Source organism: Aspergillus flavus, chromosome 2 (genome assembly GCF_009017415.1).
Source record: "Aspergillus flavus chromosome 2, complete sequence".
Lineage (NCBI taxonomy): Eukaryota > Fungi > Ascomycota > Eurotiomycetes > Eurotiales > Aspergillaceae > Aspergillus > Aspergillus flavus.
Genome location: NC_092409.1, coordinates 3,346,875 through 3,367,383, shown reverse-complemented (window position 1 = coordinate 3,367,383; position 20,509 = coordinate 3,346,875). Strand labels below are relative to the sequence as shown.

At 47.9% G+C, this 20,509-nt stretch overlaps 7 protein-coding genes across 7 annotated transcripts; 5 read left to right on the top strand and 2 right to left on the bottom strand.

The window, feature by feature from the left end:
- Positions 1-2: 2 nt before the first annotated feature.
- Positions 3-482, bottom strand: F9C07_2737 (ribosome maturation protein; the record flags this gene model as incomplete). Its single annotated transcript, XM_041289800.1, has 3 exons — positions 3-62; positions 126-249; positions 319-482. The coding sequence occupies 3 exons, from the start codon at positions 480-482 to the stop codon at positions 3-5; spliced, it is 348 nt and encodes a 115-aa protein (XP_041142901.1).
- A 691-nt stretch (positions 483-1,173) lies between these two features.
- Positions 1,174-4,257, bottom strand: F9C07_2217776 (rho guanyl nucleotide exchange factor; the record flags this gene model as incomplete). Its single annotated transcript, XM_041289799.2, has 6 exons — positions 3,386-4,257; positions 3,019-3,327; positions 2,767-2,967; positions 2,494-2,712; positions 2,204-2,429; positions 1,174-2,144 (listed from the first exon to the last, which is right to left on the bottom strand). The coding sequence occupies exons 1-6, from the start codon at positions 3,938-3,940 to the stop codon at positions 1,174-1,176; spliced, it is 2,481 nt and encodes an 826-aa protein (XP_041142900.1). The 5' UTR covers positions 3,941-4,257.
- Positions 4,258-4,776: 519 nt separating this feature from the next.
- F9C07_2277608 (26S proteasome non-ATPase regulatory subunit 9) lies at positions 4,777-6,209 on the top strand. Its single transcript, XM_041289812.2, has 4 exons — positions 4,777-5,121; positions 5,182-5,254; positions 5,302-5,660; positions 5,770-6,209. The coding sequence occupies exons 1-4, from the start codon at positions 4,954-4,956 to the stop codon at positions 5,893-5,895; spliced, it is 726 nt and encodes a 241-aa protein (XP_041142899.1). The 5' UTR covers positions 4,777-4,953; the 3' UTR covers positions 5,896-6,209.
- On the top strand, positions 6,210-8,373 carry F9C07_2277607 (ras family-domain-containing protein). The gene is made up of 5 exons (XM_041284767.2): positions 6,210-6,464; positions 6,649-6,741; positions 6,814-6,967; positions 7,022-7,227; positions 7,280-8,373. Exons 1-5 carry the CDS (start codon positions 6,405-6,407, stop codon positions 7,409-7,411), a joined length of 645 nt encoding a protein of 214 aa, XP_041142898.2. The 5' UTR covers positions 6,210-6,404; the 3' UTR covers positions 7,412-8,373.
- Positions 8,374-14,358, top strand: F9C07_2277605 (helicase-like transcription factor HLTF/DNA helicase RAD5, DEAD-box superfamily). Its single transcript, XM_071510250.1, has 4 exons — positions 8,374-12,392; positions 12,456-13,686; positions 13,773-13,982; positions 14,067-14,358. Exons 1-2 carry the CDS (start codon positions 8,811-8,813, stop codon positions 12,465-12,467), a joined length of 3,594 nt encoding a protein of 1,197 aa, XP_071363837.1. The 5' UTR covers positions 8,374-8,810; the 3' UTR covers positions 12,468-13,686; positions 13,773-13,982; positions 14,067-14,358.
- F9C07_2742 (fatty acid-binding protein) lies at positions 13,671-14,230 on the top strand (the record flags this gene model as incomplete). Its single annotated transcript, XM_041289798.1, has 3 exons — positions 13,671-13,686; positions 13,773-13,982; positions 14,067-14,230. 3 exons carry the CDS (start codon positions 13,671-13,673, stop codon positions 14,228-14,230), a joined length of 390 nt encoding a protein of 129 aa, XP_041142897.1.
- A 1,375-nt stretch (positions 14,359-15,733) lies between the features above and the next one.
- Positions 15,734-20,262, top strand: F9C07_2225896 (RanBP1 domain protein; the record flags this gene model as incomplete). The annotated part of the gene is made up of 2 exons (XM_041289797.2): positions 15,734-15,795; positions 16,074-20,262. The coding sequence occupies 2 exons, from the start codon at positions 15,734-15,736 to the stop codon at positions 20,260-20,262; spliced, it is 4,251 nt and encodes a 1,416-aa protein (XP_041142896.2).
- Between the last annotated feature and the right edge of the window lie 247 nt (positions 20,263-20,509).

The window sequence follows — 20,509 nt, the reverse complement described above, 5'->3', positions numbered from 1 at the left end:
AATTACCGGCCAACGACAGGGGAGTCTTTAGCGTCATTGGTACCACCCTGGCGTTCCTTCGTCTAGAAATATAAGTTAGCATCGAATCTCAGAATGGAAGTGAGGGTTAGGGGAGAAGAGCATACCACAGAAGACTGGTATTCGCCGTTCTCTAGGATCTTCTTAATGCACTCATCCTCGTTCGAGGTACCGAACTCGGTCTCCAGAATACCCTTGCTAGCGCCGTCCATGATGCCTTGAGCACCGTGTCTAGTAAAAGCATGTTAGGATGCTATTGGTCTGGGAAGAGGGACAGGGAGGTAGATGGGAGGAACCTACTTGTGAGTAACAAAAATCTTAAAGCCGTTTACCACATCGGCCAGTGGGATTGAGCGATCCTTGCGCCAGTTGTTGAGGATCTCAATATCGTCGACGAAGACTACGAAGTCCTCAGAAGATCCCTTGTAGAAGACCTTGGCAGTTTGTTCGTTGGCACGAGTCATCTTGACGTGTTTGGAGGATTGAATTGAAGTTGGAAAAAGTCAATTGATGCTTCACTTTTCGTTTGGAGGTAACGAAGAGGGAGAAGTGGAAGTTGGAAAGCAGTGGGAGGTCTATGAGCTGTCGCGTGAGATGAGGTAGTATATGATGACGTCACTCGGTGGTTCGGCGGGAGAGAAAGTTCAAGATGTCAATGACTAGAGAGTCGTTCACGTAGGAGGAGGATCTCGAGATAAATAAACTAGGGTGATAAGAGAGTAAGATACAATTGTTCTCTGAAAGTGAAGATGTTATTCTATGCCACTCTTAAAGAGGGTTAACACGGTCTCTAAATAAGGTCGTTTGCTACGGATTGGAGGGTCGACCAGCAACCCCTCCGACGTCATACCCCGTGAGAGATGGAATTAAATGACTTACGATGGGCTCCGCTTTTTCTTGCCCCGACCACAATGCAAGGCATATTACTCACTCAGTATGTCGATGATGCACTCAATGCTTGGTGGGGAGATTTTCCCATTAGTATCTGATACTAATTGCCTCGCCAACCACCGCATTTCTCAGCCCACTCTCCTCCCCCCACCTGTCTCAGCGAATCGATACGAAACAAATAGATACCTTCCTTTCCGACATGAAAGCACTTGGACCCTCAACCCTGACGCAATATCGCAGATACTCTCCATCCCAATTGCATCATTATCCTCCACTAACACACACGCGTAAGCCTGGACTTCTCTTTGGTCGCCTCAATGACATGGAATTAAACATGATCCGGATAGATGTCTTCAATGAAGGACTCTCGACGCGGGCGCGTCCACAATTTCCGTCTCCCATGTCTGTCTGCTGGCGACGAAGGCCGCAAGATGGCTTTGGGTGGTTCCTTAGCCTTAATGTTTTACTGTGTTTCATGGTTCCCATGCTGGATTTCAAAAGACAGCCGACATTCTTCTCATCGCTAAGTCCCCATTTAGCGTGGAAAGCTTCGTCTTTATCACTGTCGTTGGACCATTTACGCTGAGGAGTCTCTCTGGTAGAGTAAAGTTTCTCAACAACAGACTGGCTTCGGGGAATGTTCACCGAACTTGAACGTCTGTAGACCCCCGGACGGACAGTAAAGCGCCTCATAATTGTGCCCGGCCGAAAGAGAATGTCGCCTTTCGCTAAGCTCATCCCAGGGTATGGGAGGTATTCCCGAGTGTACACCGATGAGATAATTCTTTCCAATCTTATCCGGTCTTGTCTTCGAGTTGTCAGTATAACTGGTGACTCTGGAACCGATAAGTTCGGTCGCTCGAACTCGCCGTCTACATGACGAGCAGTCTGTCCTAGCTTGTGTGGGCAGTGCGTTCTCTTGATCACTACATGCTGCAGGTCGGACTCAACGCGTGAAACTGCTACCGAGTGGACAGAGGCCATACGAGAGAATGAAGGCTCGAAACTCGCCATTTGATCCAGAGGGGCCAAGTCCAGGGTAAGAAAGGAATATCCTCGCAGCTCCGAGGACACTGGCCTTTGCATATTAGCCGATAGTGCGGCTGACTTGAGAAACTCGGTTTTCCATTGCTTTTCTTCGTACGCGGATGAGGCACTCAAAACGAGCTCAAACTTTGTATTTTGAATTTGAAACACCAATTTCCATGAGAAGAAGCACCCATGGCAGCAAAGACCTATTCTGCAGCTTAGCATAAGAAGGAGAGGGAAAGGGAAAGGAAGAAAGCCTTCGTACCTTTTCCATTCCTTAGAGTATCGATCTTCGCATCACAGACATACAAGCACGCGACCACTTCTAAGCTGCGATCGTCATTCTTGGTTTTGGCCAGCAAAAAGTGGCTCTTGAATAAGACACAGACCATATAGTCACCTGCAAGGTATGTCGAAGACTGGTATGTGGCATGGAGAACTCCGCAAAGAGTCATTGGTCCCAATTGTTTGTAAATGTTATGAACAGCAACCTGAAAGCCGGTCAAATTCCATACGTACGCAGCCTTCTGGATTTCTATTGATCCAGTTACTTACCAGTTTGGGGAGCCTTAGCATTTCTTGTAAAAAGAGGGTCCTTTGTACCATCCCTTTGTTAACCGGATTGCCAGGCGTGTTATTGATTTGATTGATCATGGCACGAACGCCCTCCAAAGCTTGGTGAATTCCGTCATGCGCAGTTGGGTCGTCTTGAATATGGGTCCACTTTAGTAACTCTTGGAGCAGTAATGGATACTTGCAAAGGCGTTGGATTGGCTGAGGCTTCATCAGCATTTGACTGTACATCTCTTTTGCGCTATTGACTCAAACCTTTATGAGGAGGTCATGCAACAGCATCGATTTGTTATTTTCGAGGGCCTGGTTCTCAATCGACGATACTGACTTCGACAAGGCTTCGATACCATTCTCCAAAACCGACCAGTTCGGCACTGATTGACGTAGAATATCCACATCCTCCGTAAGCTGCTCGTAATTGCTACAGAAATCCATATATGTTGCAAATGACGCTGACTGCAGAGTTCGGCATCAGCACTGCCAATCAAACAAGTTCGAGCAACGTACTAGCTTTCCAATCTCAACTGCAACTTCCAGTGCTTCATTCGCTTCTGCTGCAAGTGCTTTAAAGCGCGAAAGTACGGATCTCTTGAAACAACGTGTTCTCATAGATCGATTCTGAAGCGCTCTCGGACTCAGAGCAGTAGGATTAAAGCGCTCATGTACACCCTGAGGCACCAATCTGTCATATTCTACCGCAGCAAGGCTAGACATTGGCGTCACCTTCCGGATCCGTGCCAGAAGGTCTTCGTGTAGTTCGCGAATTTGGTGGAGATTGTAGTAGATCTCCGGTCTTGCGGAGAAAAGGAAAAGCACCTGGGATGGCCAATCAGTCAGTTTCGAGGCGGACTCTTGAAGCCAATGCAAGGTATACATTGATAAGGGCTTTCAAGCCAAACACATAGTCCGACTCAGTAGTAATAATCTCTCGAAGAACTTTACGCCGCTTAACAGCGCGGTTGTGTGCTTCCTCATCGATCGATAAGCTCAATGCTGGTCTTAAGCTCTCTATAGACCCACGCAGGTCTGAGCCAAAACTCCGATTCGTACTCTGGGTGGTTCCCCTTGATCTCGCTACACTTTGACTGGCAACGCTCAAAGTACTCGTCTTGATGGTCTCCAGATTGGATGAGTGACCCGAGAGACATTCCCACTGCAGATCCTGTCCTCCTCCACAGGGCAATGCATTGGTATTCTCACAGCGTGTCTGCGTAGTATCCGACCAGCCCTCCACGTATCTTAGACGCTGACAGGGACTGTAGCTCCTTTTTGCTCTAAAGCTGTTTAACCAACGTTTAAACGGTAGAAAGCTTGAGGTATGCTCTTCTGACGCATGTGAATCGGTTAAATTCCTGCGTTTCGCCTCTAAATCGAAGTCTCCCATGACTAAATGGTGCTTTTCAGCCACCTCTTCTTTGAGCCCTTCCATAGTGATGGATAAAACAACAATTCTATATAGAATAGGGTAGTCCACGGTGGGAAGGAATCAGACCCATCCCTTCAGTAAGAATACATGAAGCTCGTAGGGCAGAAAACAGTAAAGCACATGCTGTAAAAGGAAGCCATCGCCCATAGTGCATTGTAGATAACCAGACTAAGATGGAAGGAAAATAAGATACACCTTCCTACAGAACCAACATGCGACTGATCATGAACAGCGCAAGCCAGGGTAGGAACGACTTAATCCTAAAATTAAGCGCAGAACTACTGCTACTTTTGCTAAAATAAGTTTCGCTTCAAATACACTTAATTTATTTAGAAGTTATCTTTGAAATTTACCCAATATATTACCAATACTTTCAAATTTGGAGGACTCACAGATATAGTAATTATGTTAGTATTTTTCCTAGTATTAACTTTAGGATTTGCCTTTGAACTAGGGAAAAATGCTCTAAAAATTGAAAGTAGACAACATCATTCTCTTGTAATGTATAAGAGAATCGTGAATCATATGTAGCATAATTTTGGTTCTCTATAAATCCTTGTGATTGAGATATGTTTTCATTATGTGACACAGGAGGATTTTGTTCTGTCTGAGGTAGATTATCTTCAATATATCCTTCTCGTTTTCTATTTAATGTAGAATAACTTGTCAAGTGCAGTGAAATGTACCTGGAACAAGCTCTCACTATCTAATTGATCATATACACAAGACGCATAGCTGAGGTAAATCCACCAACGTCAAATAATCCCTATGTTGAACCAGTCAAATCGATCAATGTCTTCTTATTTATTACGGTATTCGAGAGTACTGTGTATAAGCATAAGTGACTGAGGCCTTTAAAAGGCCATACGCCAAGATCCGAACTTCCCCCAGATTTCCAGAACAAAGACCCACCAAACTACCACCACCTTATTTTATCACTGTCACAGACAACTCTTCTTGGCCTTCTATCCCAACCACAGCAGCGATGCCTTACTTCTCATTGGTTTTATTCTAGGATGGGAATACATATGGACGATAATATTCATGCTCCAACAGTGGCCTCCGGTCCTACAACGACCGGAGGGCCTGACCGCGACCCGGCCAAGCTCTCCATGGTCGAACTGATGCAGGAAAAGGAGCGTATTGAAGAGGAACTTTCGGCGTTGAGCAGTGTCCTTACGTCTGTGAGTAACTAGATGGCTCCTATCCTCAAGAACATATCTAATCATTTGGATCTTTCGCAGCACGGTGTTAACATGAATTCATCGCTGACAACATTCGACGACTTCCCACGAGCCGATATCGACGTTGCCCAGAGTAAGAATGCTTCTCTTTTGTCCAAACTGTCACTAAGCCTAACGCAGTCCGCACAATACGCACAAAAATTATTCGACTTCGCTACGATCACAAAGAGGTCATGAAATATCTCGAGAAAGGTATTCACGATCATTTTTCGAATCTTCAACGCGCGCAAGGCGATACCTCTTCTATCAGTAATACAAATGGGTCTCGCGGAACACAATCCAATTTAACTAGCAATTCTCCGTCGGACGCCGCGATGCTTGGGCCACCGTTCGCACGAGTAAACAGTGTCGCAGCCGCAAGTCCTGCGGATCAGGCTGGACTGAAAGCGGGAGACAAGATACGCAGCTTTGGGACCATTAATTGGATTAACCATGAGCGTCTCTCCAAGGTGGCTGAATCGGTCCAACAAAACGAGGGGGTAAGTTTTAACAGCTCTTCTTTTCGCCTTTTTTCAATTGTACCTGGGGACGGTTTGTCGCTTAAGATCAAGGGCCAGTTTTATGAATGACTGACTTTTATTCTATCAGCGTACTTTAATTGTCAAAGTTCTGAGGCAGGATAATGGTGATGTCACAGAACTGGACTTGGAGCTTGTGCCACGACGAGATTGGGGTGGCCGTGGTTTATTGGGCTGTCATCTTGTTCCTTTGTGATTTGAGACAAAGGCTATTGTATTTGACGAGGCATGCAGTATGGTTTCTTAATGACTAGAGTTGTTTAATGGGACAAGCAAGAAGGCATCACAAAGGAGTTACTAATTATGATATCAATGATGATGACTGGAAAACATTTACGAAAAACACCATGGCGGAGTGCCCTGAGATAGCTCTTTTTTTTACCTTTTTCGTTTACATCATATCAGTATATTTGGTTTAGTAAAAGTGATCGATAGCCGTGCAATCCTGCGGGGCATGTGTGCCTGAGGCTTTTGTCACGTGGCTTAAAACTTGGTGACCGACTCAGGGCAAAAATCCCATCACCAGGTTCGCCTTTCACTTCGTTCCCTCCCTGTGCTTAAAACCCTATCTCACCGTATACACCGCGTTCATTTATCTATCATCAGTCGCAACCGTTTGTCGACTTTTGATACGCATAATCTTCTTCCCGGACCTCATCGTTTTTGAGACTTTATTCCACCTTTTTTTTCACATAAAATATCACCATGGCTACCCCAATCCCAACCTTTAAGCTTGTCCTTGTCGGTGACGGTGGTACTGGAAAGGTAAGTTGGATCTATTTCTTTGACATTAAACAGCGTCCATATGTCCTTTGTCTATATCTCGTGGTCGCTATCTTTCGGCACAGGAGGCCTTTCTGCCATTACTCTTTATCCTCCCTTCCCCTCCGCCATCGCCAAATCTCTTAACCCGATAATGAGACGTTCTTACTAACATTATCCCTTACAGACCACCTTCGTCAAGCGCCACCTTACTGGCGAATTCGAGAAGAAGTATATCGCAACTCTCGGTGTCGAAGTGCACCCTCTTAATTTCACCACCGTATGCCCCACCAAGGACCCCGCTTTGGGCTATACCCCCATCCTGTATTCAGACGACTAACGATTGTGGTAGAACCTTGGACAAATCCAGTTCGACGTGTGGGATACTGCCGGTCAGGAGAAGTTCGGTGGTCTGAGAGATGGTTACTATATCAACGGCCAGTGCGGTATCATCATGTTCGATGTTACCTCCCGTATCACCTACAAGAACGTCCCCAACTGGCACCGTAAGTTCTTTTTACATCCTCGGCATGTGAATATCTGAGTAACCCAACTTCTAGGTGATCTCGTCCGTGTCTGCGAGAATATCCCCATCGTGCTGTGCGGCAACAAGGTTGATGTCAAGGAGCGTAAGGTGAAAGCCAAGACCATCACCTTCCACCGCAAGAAGAACCTCCAGTACTACGATATCTCCGCTAAGTCGAACTACAACTTCGAGAAGCCCTTCCTCTGGATTGCTCGGAAGCTGGTCGGCAACACCTCGCTGGTAAGTTGCCTTTCTGCGGTCCACTGTTATCGCCTGCTAAAATAGTATCTAGGAATTCGTTGCTGCCCCTGCTCTTGCTCCTCCTGAGGCACAAGTCGACCCGGAACTTCTGGCGAAGTACAAGGCGGAGATGGATGAAGCCACGGCCCAGCCTTTGCCCGATGAGGATGATGCCGACCTGTAAGCGTGAGATCGACGTATGGATGGGGCTGGACAACCGTCATGGCCATGGTCCCTCCCAACATGTTGGGTTCGTTATGCAAGGTCTCGAATTACGATACAACGATAGCGGTCGGAGGATGGGTTTGCGGATGATGGGGGATGATCATGCGTTTTCCATATAACTACTAGTAGTCTAGACTCTCCACAAAGTTTTTTGATTTTTTTTGAAACGATAACAATATTGACAGCACAAAAGAACCACAACATGCTCTGTGATTGTTGGCTATCTCAGCATAGCCTACTGAAAAGAGAAACAAAAGCATTATTCTTTATTTCACAGGAAAGAAAAACAGAAGAAAGTAAAGACAGAGTGTATACTTAGACTCAACTAATATATAGACTGGATGCACACACATACCAACTGTGCCAGTGGGTGAGATGCCATTTCTCCTATTTAAACATGAATAGTAGTAATCATGATCCATGATGTCAATATTTCTGGATGGTGTTAGGAAGTTTTGTACACCTAGGTACTACTACTAGGTAGGTATTGCATATGATATACCCGATTGGGGAAGGTTGTCGACGCGACCTCAGGACTCGAGATTCACCTACAATGAAGAGTAGTAGCAGTAGTAGTAGTGGTAGCTACTGGGGTATATTCACTGATGGAGGCTGTTTGAGAGCAAGACTTATATTCTAGTAGCCTCCAGAAGTGAAACTCTGATGGATGAGTCTGTTTGCAGTCGAACAGTATTATTTGTAAGTATAGTAAGGACTAAAATATATCTATCAAATATACTATATCAAGAAGAAAAGCAAGCAGATCCTCTGAAACTATACTAGGATTAAATACAAGAGCGATATTAATAGTTCCAGGCCAACGATAGAATTATGATATGGTATATAAGTGTATGCGATAATGTGATGGATCAAGAGGAGGGGAGAACACAGGGGTGAGTAGATAAAAGGGAAGAAAAATTTCTCCAGCTGATAATGTAAAGTACAACTACTACTGACCAACAGGCACCGACGTCAGTCAACGCTGTAGTGCAGGCAGCAGCTTCATAATACTCATTCACTATTAAATTCTCTTGTGTTTTCTAGCCTATTCCGGGCATATTTGCCTGTCTCCTTTTCTTTTCTTTTTTTTTATTTTAACTTTTACGCCCTGTTCCATCAGAATTAACATCCACTTTCCGCTGCCAAGCGCGATCGTCAATCTACACATCATCGTCTCCAGCGATCATTTATCCCACATCTTACATTCTTCGGTCTTTAATGTCGCACCTCAAGTTAACTCATGCACATTGCAGAGCTGTGAATTGTCCCTGATCGCGAAGCCGGAACGCCTTTGTGTCAAAGTGGCAGCTTTGGGCACTAAGCTCACAAGCACATTCTCAAACTTGGATTCATCTATCATGGCTTCCTCAACTGACGCGTCTATAGAAGACCTCCTGGAAGATCTTCAGCTAAACCATGTTATTTTGCAAAGCTTAGAAGAACAACGACCAAATGCCGTTGCTGAAAGGCAAGAGATATTAGATGTTATCAAAACATTAGAAACGCGACTGGCAGAACTACGCGGTACTGCCACAAAGAGCCCGCCACATAGTCACTTTCCTCCCCACCAGGGTCCGGAAAACTCATTTTCGTATCGAGCGCAGCTAGATGGAAGCTCTGACTCTAGTCCTGTAAACTCTCCTAGGGGTTTACGACAGGGTCAGTCGACCATGTCTCCCCCGTCGCAGCCATTTCAATCGGCAAGGAGACTAGCGGAGCAATCTCAACCTCTAGGGCCGTTGACCATTCGAAAGCGTGGGCGAGAAGAAGACCATGATCCTAATCACGCCCACGATGATGGTGTCGAAACAGATTGGACTGATGATCTGGACCTACCCCTGAAACGGATCGCAACAAAGAAGCCTTCCTCTAGCCCGAGTTCATTGTCTATTCGTAGTCTTCAGGTGCAGGGGCAGGGGCAGGATGACGGCTTTGACGACAGCATTGATGAACTTCGAAGGGTACTGGGCTTGGACAGCCAAGATATACTCGAGCTCCAAGACGAACAGCGAAAAGCTGAACAATGGCTCGAGAGTCGCAAGGAACAGGAACGCCTCGACGAGGAGTATGCTCGTAGACTGGAAGGCTTGCAAGAGTCACCTCGACCAACTTCAGCCAGAAGCACTTCATCCACTCACTACTCTGGGTCTTCTTTACTTTCCCCTCCTCCCAGGGTAAACAATGGCACACCATTTCCCGATATCAATCGATCAGTGCCTGGGGCCATACAGACCCCAGATATTTATCGTTCACCATTTTTACCGCCTCCGTTGCCTGAGACAAATCGTCCTGGGCCCCAGCGCCTCCAACCGACCCTTATACCCGACAGCGATGATAGCGATATTGCCGAGATCTCAGCTCAGGATTTCGAGCTTCTCATCGGTCCTTCCTCCAAGCGCCCTTTCCCATCGCACCATTCCATCGGCAGTTCGCGTTACCCATTGCAGGACAGCTTTCAGCAACAGCGACCTTACTCTAGTCTGTATCCTTATCTAGAGTCAATGCCCGGCCCAAGTGGTATCGGTGGACCCGGCCCTGCATACGGCCCACACGTATTGCAGAACACCATGGCAAGGCTCAGCGCTGGGAAGCAGCTTCTTGAACATGCGGGGAGGTCCATTTTCGGGGGGGTTCCTAATCCCTTCTCATCCTATGATAGCTCGTTTCCTCCTTATCCAGGTCCCACGGGCTACGACATGAACAAGTTGCCGGAGTGGATGAGTGATTACTATGGAGCTGATCCAACAAAGGTCAATGAAGAGATCAAACAACTTCTGGAGACTATCAGGCCCGATTCGGATATTTCTACGGAAAACCGTGAAGGGACTCCCGAGGCTCTCAAAGTCACGTTGTTGGAGCATCAAAAGCTTGGGCTGGCATGGATGAAATCGATGGAGGAGCAGGAGCAAAAAGGTGGTATACTCGCTGATGATATGGGCCTGGGGAAGACAATACAAGCCATTGCTCTCATGGTATCCCGACCCTCTACGGACGAGGAACGAAAACCGACTTTGATCATTGCCCCCGTCGCCCTAATGCAGCAGTGGAAGCGGGAGATCGGAAGAATCTTGAAGCCTGGCCGTCACCAACTCTCGGTCTATATTTTGCATGGCGAAAAGCGAGCTGTGAGCTTTAGGGACCTGAAGAAATATGACGTGGTTCTTACTACCTTTGGAACGTTGTCTTCCGAACTCAAGCGTCGAGAAAAATACGATGAGCTACAGTCGTCTGGTGCCAACGAAGAAACCCTGTCGAGAGAAATTGCCAAATCTTTACCGTGTCTTGGACCGTCCAGCAAGTGGTATCGTGTGATCATTGATGAAGCTCAGTGTATCAAGAACCGTAACACAAAAGCTGCCCTTGCCTGTTGTCGTCTTAATGCTACCTATCGCTGGTGTATGAGCGGAACTCCCATGATGAACAATGTCCAAGAGTTGCACTCACTATTGAGATTTCTCCGCATCAAGCCTTACAGCAATTTGGAGCGGTTCAATCACGACTTCACACGGCCCCTCAAGGGGTCCAGTGTTAGTGCACAGCGCAAAGCAATGAGACAACTCCAGGTTCTTCTGAAGGCGGTCCTCTTGCGGCGAACTAAAGATTCCAAGATTGACGGGAAACCAATTCTACAACTCCCGCGACGGATCTCAGAAAAAGTGCACGCTGTGTTCAGCGAAGATGAACTAGAGTTATACAGTTCGCTCGAGGCTCGAACCCAACTCCAGTTCAACAGGTATCTCGAGGCAGGAACCGTGGGACGAAATTACTCCAACATTCTAGTCTTACTCCTCCGGCTACGACAGGCGTGCTGCCATCCCCATTTGATTACCGACTTCAGCGTCAAGCTCAACGCGAACACAGATGAACTGGATCTGATTGCGAACGCGAAAGAATTCGATCAGGAGGTTGTGATCCGCTTGAAAAGCAACAATGATGATCTCGAATGTCCCATCTGTATGGATGCCGTTGAAAATCCAATCATCTTCTTCCCTTGCGGGCATAGCACCTGTGCAGAATGCTTCTCAAGGATTTCCGATCCGTCATTAGCTGTGAGACAGGGTCACGACGGTGCAGTAGAAGTCAAGTGCCCTAACTGCCGTGGCAAAGTAGACCCGAAGAAGATTACAGATCATGTGTCGTTTAGAAAGGTCCATGACCCTGACCACTCCCATGATCCAGTCGAAGAAGAGCCCGTCAAGCCTGCAGAAGAGCAAGACGAGAGTGATGATAGTGATGACGACGATAGCCTGAATCGATTTATTGTCAATGATGAGGAGGACGAGGAAAGCTCGTCCAAGAGGTCCAGACACAAGGGGAAAGGTAAAATGGCTAAGGCCAAGAAAACCCTTGCCGAACTGAAGAAAGAAGCCTCGAAGAATCAGAAATCGAAGCGCAAGTACCTCCGTCGGCTGGAGAAGACTTGGGTGTCGAGCGCTAAAATCGAAAAGGCCATGGATATTCTGCGGGGTATCCAGGAGGGTGAGGAGAAGACAATCATTTTCAGCCAGTTCACGTCTCTGCTTGACTTGCTTGAGGTTCCGATTGTGCGTCAGGGCTGGGGTTATCGGCGGTATGATGGTAGCATGAAGCCGGGAGATCGAAACTCAGCAGTACTGGATTTCACCGATAGCCCCGATTGCAAGATTATGTTGGTGTCCTTGAAAGCGGGCAACTCTGGCTTGAACCTCGTTGCAGCATCACAGGTTATTATCTTCGATCCATTCTGGAATCCATACATCGAGGAACAAGCGATCGACCGCGCGCATCGGATTGGACAGGTGCGAGAGGTACAAATTCATCGGATTCTTGTGCAGAATACCGTCGAAGACCGTATCCTTGAACTCCAGGATAAGAAGCGAGAGCTAATCGAAGGAGCTTTGGACGAAAATGCCTCCAAGAATATCTCCAGACTTGGAACCCGAGAGCTGGCTTACTTATTTGTATGTGCTTCAAATTTGTTCCCTCGTCTTAACTGTGTCGTTCAAAGCTAACTTCATTTCTAGGGAGTTCACTAGGGGGATTCATATTTTATCTCATCAGCATGGCGTTGGCGGATTTCTGAATTGAACATTTAATTGGATTCGTATCCTCTAGAAGATACCCAAGATCTATTTACCCCTTAACTTCTCACACTTGAATGCGATTGTGTTATGTCGTACCATAGACTGTTGTGTTATTAAACAAATCCACTCCTTGCTCAAGTCCATCGAAAATACTAAGAGGAGATATGTTAATATCGGCGAACTTCTGGGTTAATCGCATTGAACCGAGACGGTCATTTGAGGCGAAATTGAAATTCGGTGTCCTTCTGGTCGCGTTTCCTTGTTGGCCTTTTTCTCCCTTCATTTCATTTATGGACGTATTAACTCCACTGAGTTGATGGGAAGATAGAATGGGATGAAATGAAAGAAAGAAAAGTCTTTATTACAGTCAACTCCTGCATAAATGCGGTGAGCACGCGAGCAGCTCCCTTGCAATTAAAATATGGGACAGAGTACATCCACCTAGTAGTAAACAGTACCCTCTTTAGCCGGAGATTCCTCGTTCGGGCTGCTTACCGCAATAGGCAATGCTGATCTTCATCTAGTTCATTTGTTTCTCTAGAATCATCGATCTGGTTATTGTTGGGACTCAACCTCCCAGCCATAGATTTAACCAGAGGTCATCTCCCTTTGTAGGGTCTTCCAGCCCCTCTGTTGCGCAACGGTCTTTATCATCGAATTGCGGGGCTCTTGTGTATGTAACCATGTGGACGGAAGTACAGTATAGATTCTTCTACCCATGTATATTCGCCCAGCGCAATATCATTTGCAGCCTGATCCTCTACATAGGGCCAGCACAGGCGAGATTGTAAATCAGAGACTGGTAAGGAGAAGACAAGAAATGCAATGCTTCATGTATGCCAGCATTAGGGTCAAGAATAATTTCCGTAGGAAACCAGGAATCACAGGAGTGAGAGCCAGGAAAAGGGCTCTGGTAAAAAGCCTCGGTCCGTATGACGAGGCATGAAATCCCGCGACCGCCCTCCATTCACATGCCCCGAACACTCCGGGGAAGCTTGACCTTCCTGATTTCTAAATCCCCAGACTCTTTCTATTTAAATCTTGTTTCTCTCCCTCCCTCTTTCCTGAGACACACGACTATTCCACTATCCACTACCTTTCACCCATCCACTACTATATACATCCCTTCACAATCGTGGTATCACAACTGTCACCATGTCTCTCAAGAACGGTACGTCTCTCCCTAGACAACTTTTCCCCACCAGCAAATATTCTATATTTCGGTAAATCCGCGACTAACGATAACTATTTATTTAGACGCTTTTCCCTCCTCCGCTGCTTTCGATGCGATCAACGCCGCTCTCCAGAGCGACGCTGCTGAGCGCAAGGAGGCTGTCGACAAGGCCAAGGCCATCGTCGCTTTCAACCTGAAGAATGACAAGGGCCAGGAAGAGAGCTGGTACCTCGACCTCAAGGAGAAGGGTGAGGTGGGCAAGGGTGCTCCTTCGGGGGGTAAAAAGGCTGATGGTTAGTGTCGCCTCGGCGTCTTCCGCGGACTTCCTTTTGTTTTGGTGACAAAGAAGCTAACCGTATCGCGTCGGTGATAAACAGTGACTCTGTCCCTCTCCGACTCTGACTTCGCTTCCCTGGTCAGCGGCAAGGCCAACGCCCAGAGACTCTTCATGGGAGGCAAGCTCAAGATCAAGGGTAACATTATGAAGGCGACCAAGATGGAGCCCGTCCTGAAGAAGGCCCAGGGCAAGGCCAAGCTATAGATACCCAGTTTCGTTGTGTAGTGTTTCTGTTAAATGTACATTTCCATCCATCTTATAAATCTTTTCTTGCTTTCTTGCTTTTTCTTTTGTGTAGGACAAGTAACCACTCATAAAGCCTACGCTCTCGTTTATCCACTGGACATATTTAGTATGAGACATGACTTCATTGCAGATCACTTTCAATTACCTTGATGTAGGCGTGGTGTGGTGAGAACACCATGTATAGGTGCATTTTCTTGCTTATATTAGTTTTCTAGGTACTACGAAGATTGTAGCCTCTTAACTTGTATACTTTACCTTGGCTGTCGTTGCCAACTGACAAGAAGTACTTTGAATGTTAACATGGCACACCCGGAATATATTTTACTGCGAATATCCGGACCCCATATTGACATCATGATACATGACATCAAAACTTGGACTACTAAACGCGATTCCTACCGATAAATACTACTTAAAAATAATAATAAAGTGAGAGTACATTTACTCATTATAATTTATAAAGGTTGGTATGATTGCGTACGTACATATCTAGGTGTCCAAGGTGGGTCTGTATGTAACAACGATGGTAAGCATTACAGGTTGTCTGTTTATTTAGTGAATTCCCCCAAGTTCACCCCTCCCCCAAGTGCAGGAGCTGTCATATACCAAGCAGCGCAATCTGTCATCGATATCGATTGTTTATTTATTTCCTTGCATGATATTGCATTCTCTCGGGCGTTTTCCCATACTATTAGTAGTAGCCTGTCAACCTGCCAAGAGGGTCACCTTGCATTCTCACGTGACCGTAATTTTTTTTCTATGGGCAACTTTCCCCGTCAAAAAAAGTCGCGAGCCTCTCGTGAAGACAAACCGAAACGAAGCTCGTTCGAGCCACGACTATCCCAATCAAAGGCAGAGCATATCGAAAGCAGGCATCTGCCCTTTTGATATCTTAGAGAGCGCTGTATTTATACCGCTCTGCCTTCTCATCCCTCACCCTCCCCTAACTCCCATCCCGTTGCCTCGCGCTCGTCGCGATCGATTTCCGGGGCACATACTCAGCGCGCAAGCTTCCCGGCTTTATCCATCTCACTGAATCCGGGCAAGGACGTGACAGTTACTGGAATAACCGCTAGTAACCTAGAAAACGACAATCAAGTGGTCCTGTCATTTGCATTTTCCGGACCATCTCTCTTACACACCTACTCCTCCGTCTCTCGCACCCGTGCGCCGGTCGCTTCGATAATCGTCGTGACAACCGGCGCTGGATCCTCAGTTGGAACCAAGAGCAAAGCACTATCTTTCCGGAAGAAGACCAACGCGATCAAGACGCCCACCTAGTGGATGAGACATCTGAGTGAAGGGGCTTGAACAGAGGTCTAGGAAGGGGGCGAAGTCAACTATTCTTGTTTGTCCGAGGCATTCAAAGCCTAGACAGGGAGACTATTAATACAATAGATGTCGAAAAGATCGGCCCAGGGCCCTCAGGGGGACAAGGATTCTAACTTGTTTGATTTCAATATGAACAGCACACCAGATGAAAAGCCGCAGCGGGCAACCGCTGCGCAAATGGCGCAGAGAAAGTAAGTGGATATAAACCTACATTTCCGATCTGTCTCATATTGTTGGCATTTACCTGCAGCCTGCCATGTGTCAAAGTGATTCAATGTGTTCTATTTGTGTTTCATTGTGCTGCTTTGTCCTATTCAGCAATCCTATTCAACATACCCTTGTCATTGTAAATCGCATTGTGCTCTTAACCCATCCATCCTCGATCCTTAAACTGTCCCTATGATTACTTCTCTTGTCTTTCTTGCATATAACTCTAGCAACTATAGTTGATTTCTAACATATTGAATAGGATCAAGGACGTTCGGAGACGAGCTCGTCCCAACACAGCTGCCCCCAGTACCACGGCGTCTTTCGGTGGCCCTTTCAATTCTCTTGATCCTAATACCGTCTCTACACCGTCTGCGCCCCAACCAATTTCAAACGGGTTTACATTTGGTCAGTCACAGAGCTTTCCCGGAGCCAGTGCAAATCCTAGCCAACCGTCCCAAAACGGATCGACACCATTTTCTTTCGGCTCCGGTGGAAGTAGCTCATCCTCATTCAATTTCTCTTCATCGTTTGGTGGATCGGGGTCAACGACAAGCAATCCTTTTGCTAGTATGACTACTGGCTCCACCACCCAATCGTCCGATGGAGGCAGTTTCTCTGGCTTCAAGGGAAACATGTTCAATGTTCCCCCAGCTAGTGGTTCGACCCCAGCCCAGCAGCCTTTGCCTTCGGGAGGGCTATTTGGAACAGGATCGCAACAAAACAGCACTACGGGAGGCTTATTCGGCAGCAGTACGACCAGTGGATCCTCTGGGCAACCTGCAACGACAGCCCCCGCCACCACAGGCAGTATCTTTGGACAGAACAGTGCTTCCGGCAGTGCTCCGTCGACAAACGTCTTCGGCCAGTCAGCCTCAAATAAGCCATCCCCATTCGGACAGTCCACCGCCTTTGGTGAGTCTATGCAGACATCTCCTGACGCAAAGAACAACGGTGCGCAGTCGAAGCCACCTATTTTTGGCGGTGGTGCCTCCCAAACTGGTTTTGGAAGTTCCACAAATTTCGCCAGTCCTGGGGCTGGCTCCTTGTTCGGTGGCTCTACATCGAAACCTGCTGAGACACCTAAGCCCCTTTTTGGTGCTAAGCCCACAGAGCAGTCAACTCCTTCGACCTCGCTCTTTGGCGCGACTACTCAACCCAATTCTACTCCCGCTCCCGCTTCATCTACCCCCGCAGCCTCCAGCACGACCGCCGCTCCATCACCGTCTATCTTCGGAGCTTCATCGTCAGCTAAACCCACCGCATCATTACAAAATCCCTTCCAGTCCACAAACCTTTTTGGCACTCCCGCCTCATCAACTGTAGCACCGGCTTTGGAGGATAAGGAAAAGCAAGAGAAGAAACCCGAGGAGCCTCAACCTAAGACTGGCTTCCAGTTCACGCCCTCTACCGGTGGCCCGTCTTTGTTCTCAAAGAGTGCAAGTTCTGCAGCTCCATTGGCTCCAGCAAGCGGCCTATTCCAGCCTCCGTCTACGGGTAGCTTGTTTGCTCCCAAGCCATCTGCAGAGCAGAACACTTCCAGTGCGGAGCAGGATAAAGCTAAGCCTGCTGAAGAAAACCCATTCAGCAGTCTCTTCGCGCCAAAGCCAGCTACCCCGGCCAAGCCAGTCGGAGAGCAGAAGCCTTTCACGGAGCAGAAGCCACTGCCTTCTTCTGGTAACGCTTTCGGTAACCTTTTCGCTCCAAAGCCCTCTACACCTAGCGAGGGATCGAAGACTAGCCAGCCAGAGAAGGCGGCCACTCCTGCACCGCTTTTCTCAACCCCCACATCAGGACCTGATGCTCCTAAATCTTCTGGTCTTTTCGCGCAGTCGCCATTGTTTTCGGCTCCTACTGTAGGAAATAAGACCCAGGCTCCAGCTGTGACCGCCCCGACCCCGTCTCAAAGTCCATTCAAGGTTAATGGCACAAGCACGGCCTCATCGGCCTCATCGGCTTCTGCTACCGAAAAGAGCTCGACAACAAGCTTTGAGGACATACGACCATCTGGACTTCCTGCTGATCTTGATAAGGCAAGCAAGGAAGAAGTGGAGACGTTGTATCGCATGCGCATGTTGAATGAATGCTTCAAACGTGAAGCGAATCGCTTGGATCCTACTAAAGACGACTTTGATGCTCTTGTGCAGTTCTACATGCGTGTTCGTGACACCATTGGAGCGCCAGCTGGGTCCCAAAAGCGTAAAGCTGCGGATGAAAGTGCAGCTGCTGATGGCCATTCCGTTAAAAAGGTGAAACCCTTCGGTCTGAATGCTGCCTCTAACAAGGAAGACTCTTCGCCCGCCACAACCACAACTGCGACTGGTTCTGCGGCTACCAACATCTTCGGAGCAAGCCAAGCGACCCCAACTACCAGCAAGAGAAAAGTGGCCGATGAGGATGAGAACACTGCTTCGCCAGGAAAGCGTGTCAATGAAGACTCCACGACGGCGAGCATCTTCGCGCAGTCCTTCTCAAAATCCATCAACTCTGGGTCAAGTGATGAGCCGACTAAGCCTAACTCTACTCAATCCGTTACTTCTTCTGCCAGGCCATCTACTCCGGACTCAGATAAACCTGCTTTGTTCTCCACTACGCCTATCTCTTCCCCTCCAAAGCCTCTTTTTGCAGCCTCAACCACGACAAAGGACAACTCCACGTCGACGTCGCTGTTCTCGCAATCCGCCCCTTCCTTTAAGCCAACATTTACTGCATGTACTAATGGCACCTCTACTAACTCGAATCCGTTCGTCCTAAAGCCGTCAGGCGATAAGGAAGCTAGCTCTGCACCCGCCCCTATTCCTGGTATGCCAAAATTCGGCGCTGGAGCAACAAATTTCTTCGCCCAGTTCAAGGCACAGGTAGACAAGGATGCTGAAAAGGAGAAGGAAAAGCGCAAGGCGGAAGATTTCGATTCTGATGAAGAAGACGAGGCTGAATGGGAGAAAAGAGACGCCGAAGAACGCCGGAAAAAGCTAGAGGCACTTGAGTCTCAAGCTACGAAACGCTCCAAATTTGTTCCTGGAAAAGGATTTAGTTTCGAAGACGACGAGGAGACAAGTGATCTGGATAAGAAGGAGGAGACGGCGCCCACCTCGGATGCTAGTACCTCCTCAATCTTTGACAAGAAGACCGACTCATCAGCCAAGCCCAACAACATCTTCGGTCATTTGTCAGCAACACCTTCTGAGGCTGAGGAGAACGACGATGCTGATGACACCGAGGAAGCGTCTGCCGCTGGTGATGAGCCAGAGGATATGTCCAAGGATACATCCCTTGCGCCCGCTAGCGAAGACGAAAGCAACGAATATGTGGATGCCAAAGCGGGTGCCGGCAGTGGTGCTGAGAACTCTGCTAACGACAGTAGTGACGACGGTGATCTTACCAAGGCTCTGAAAAAGTCGAAGCAAGAGAAGACAGCCACAAACGAGCAATCCGCCAGCGATACAGGCGCGAGTGGTCGTAGCTTGTTTGACCGTGTCGAGTACAAGCAAGACGGCACGCTGAAGCGTCAGGACGACGAGGAGCAAAAGCCCCTTTCTACGTTTTTCAATTCCTCCAAATATGCGTCCTCTTTCAACTCACCGGGAACGCCAAACCCATTTGCTCCGACTCCCTCTAAGTCTGATGCCGAGAAAGATGATGCTCCCACCTCGAAGCCCGCAACGCCAAACCCCTTTGCCAGCCTCTTTGGTTCCCCCTCGCCTACCCCTGCTGCAGGCACCCCATCTATATTCGCCCCAAGCGCCGCCAAGGCCGGTGCGGATAATACTTGGAAGATGAATTCTCCCATTAAGTTTGCCAGTGACTCAAATGCAGCTTCTACTTCGAAACTTGATTCCGCATCCGCGACGCCGGCTGCTGATTCCTCGAAACCATTCTCCACACTATTTGGAGCGGCACCTGCTACCAAGCCTGCATCTTCTGGTACTGGATCGCCATCACCTGGCTTCACATTTGGTGGACCTGCGCAGCCACCATCATTCCTGGCTCCATCGACTGTCAGCTCTGCTGCTGCCAGCCGCGCGTCCACTCCTGGAATTACATCCGACACGGGAGCCGAGGAGTCTGGAGATGGTGATGCAGCTGAGGCTTTGCCTCAGGCTAACCTTGCTCAAAGTCGAGCCGGTGAGGAGAATGAAGACATTGTGATCGAGACTAGAGCGCGCGGCTTGAAACTCACCAAAGATGGATGGAACAGTCAAGGAGTTGGGTTCCTCCGCGTGTTGAAGGATCGCACTACCTCTCGCGGCCGTGTTATACTTAGAGCTGATCCGAGCGGCAAGATTGTCCTGAACGCATCCTTGATCAAACAACTCGATTACACCGTCAAGGGCACCAGTGTGCACTTCCTTGTACCCCAGGTTGATGGGCCTCCGGAACAATGGGCAATCCGGGTTAAGAAGGAGGAAGCGGAACGCCTTGGGACTGCAATGGAAGAAACCAAGGCATAGTTGGCAGAACTCCTCTGCTTACTATAATTGAACGTGGTGGTACATTGGTTGCAATTGACCACCATCATGATGCTCTTCTTTCCAAGTTGATAATTACTGGTGATGTATTATGGCCTTTTTACTTTATAGTTCCCCTTCCTTCGCGCCTGTCTTGTAAAATCAATTATTGGAACATGTTCAGGTTCAGACGCCGTATGCATGGCCTTCTGTTTCTTTTCCAGGTATCGTGATAAAGTCCAGTCCCTCA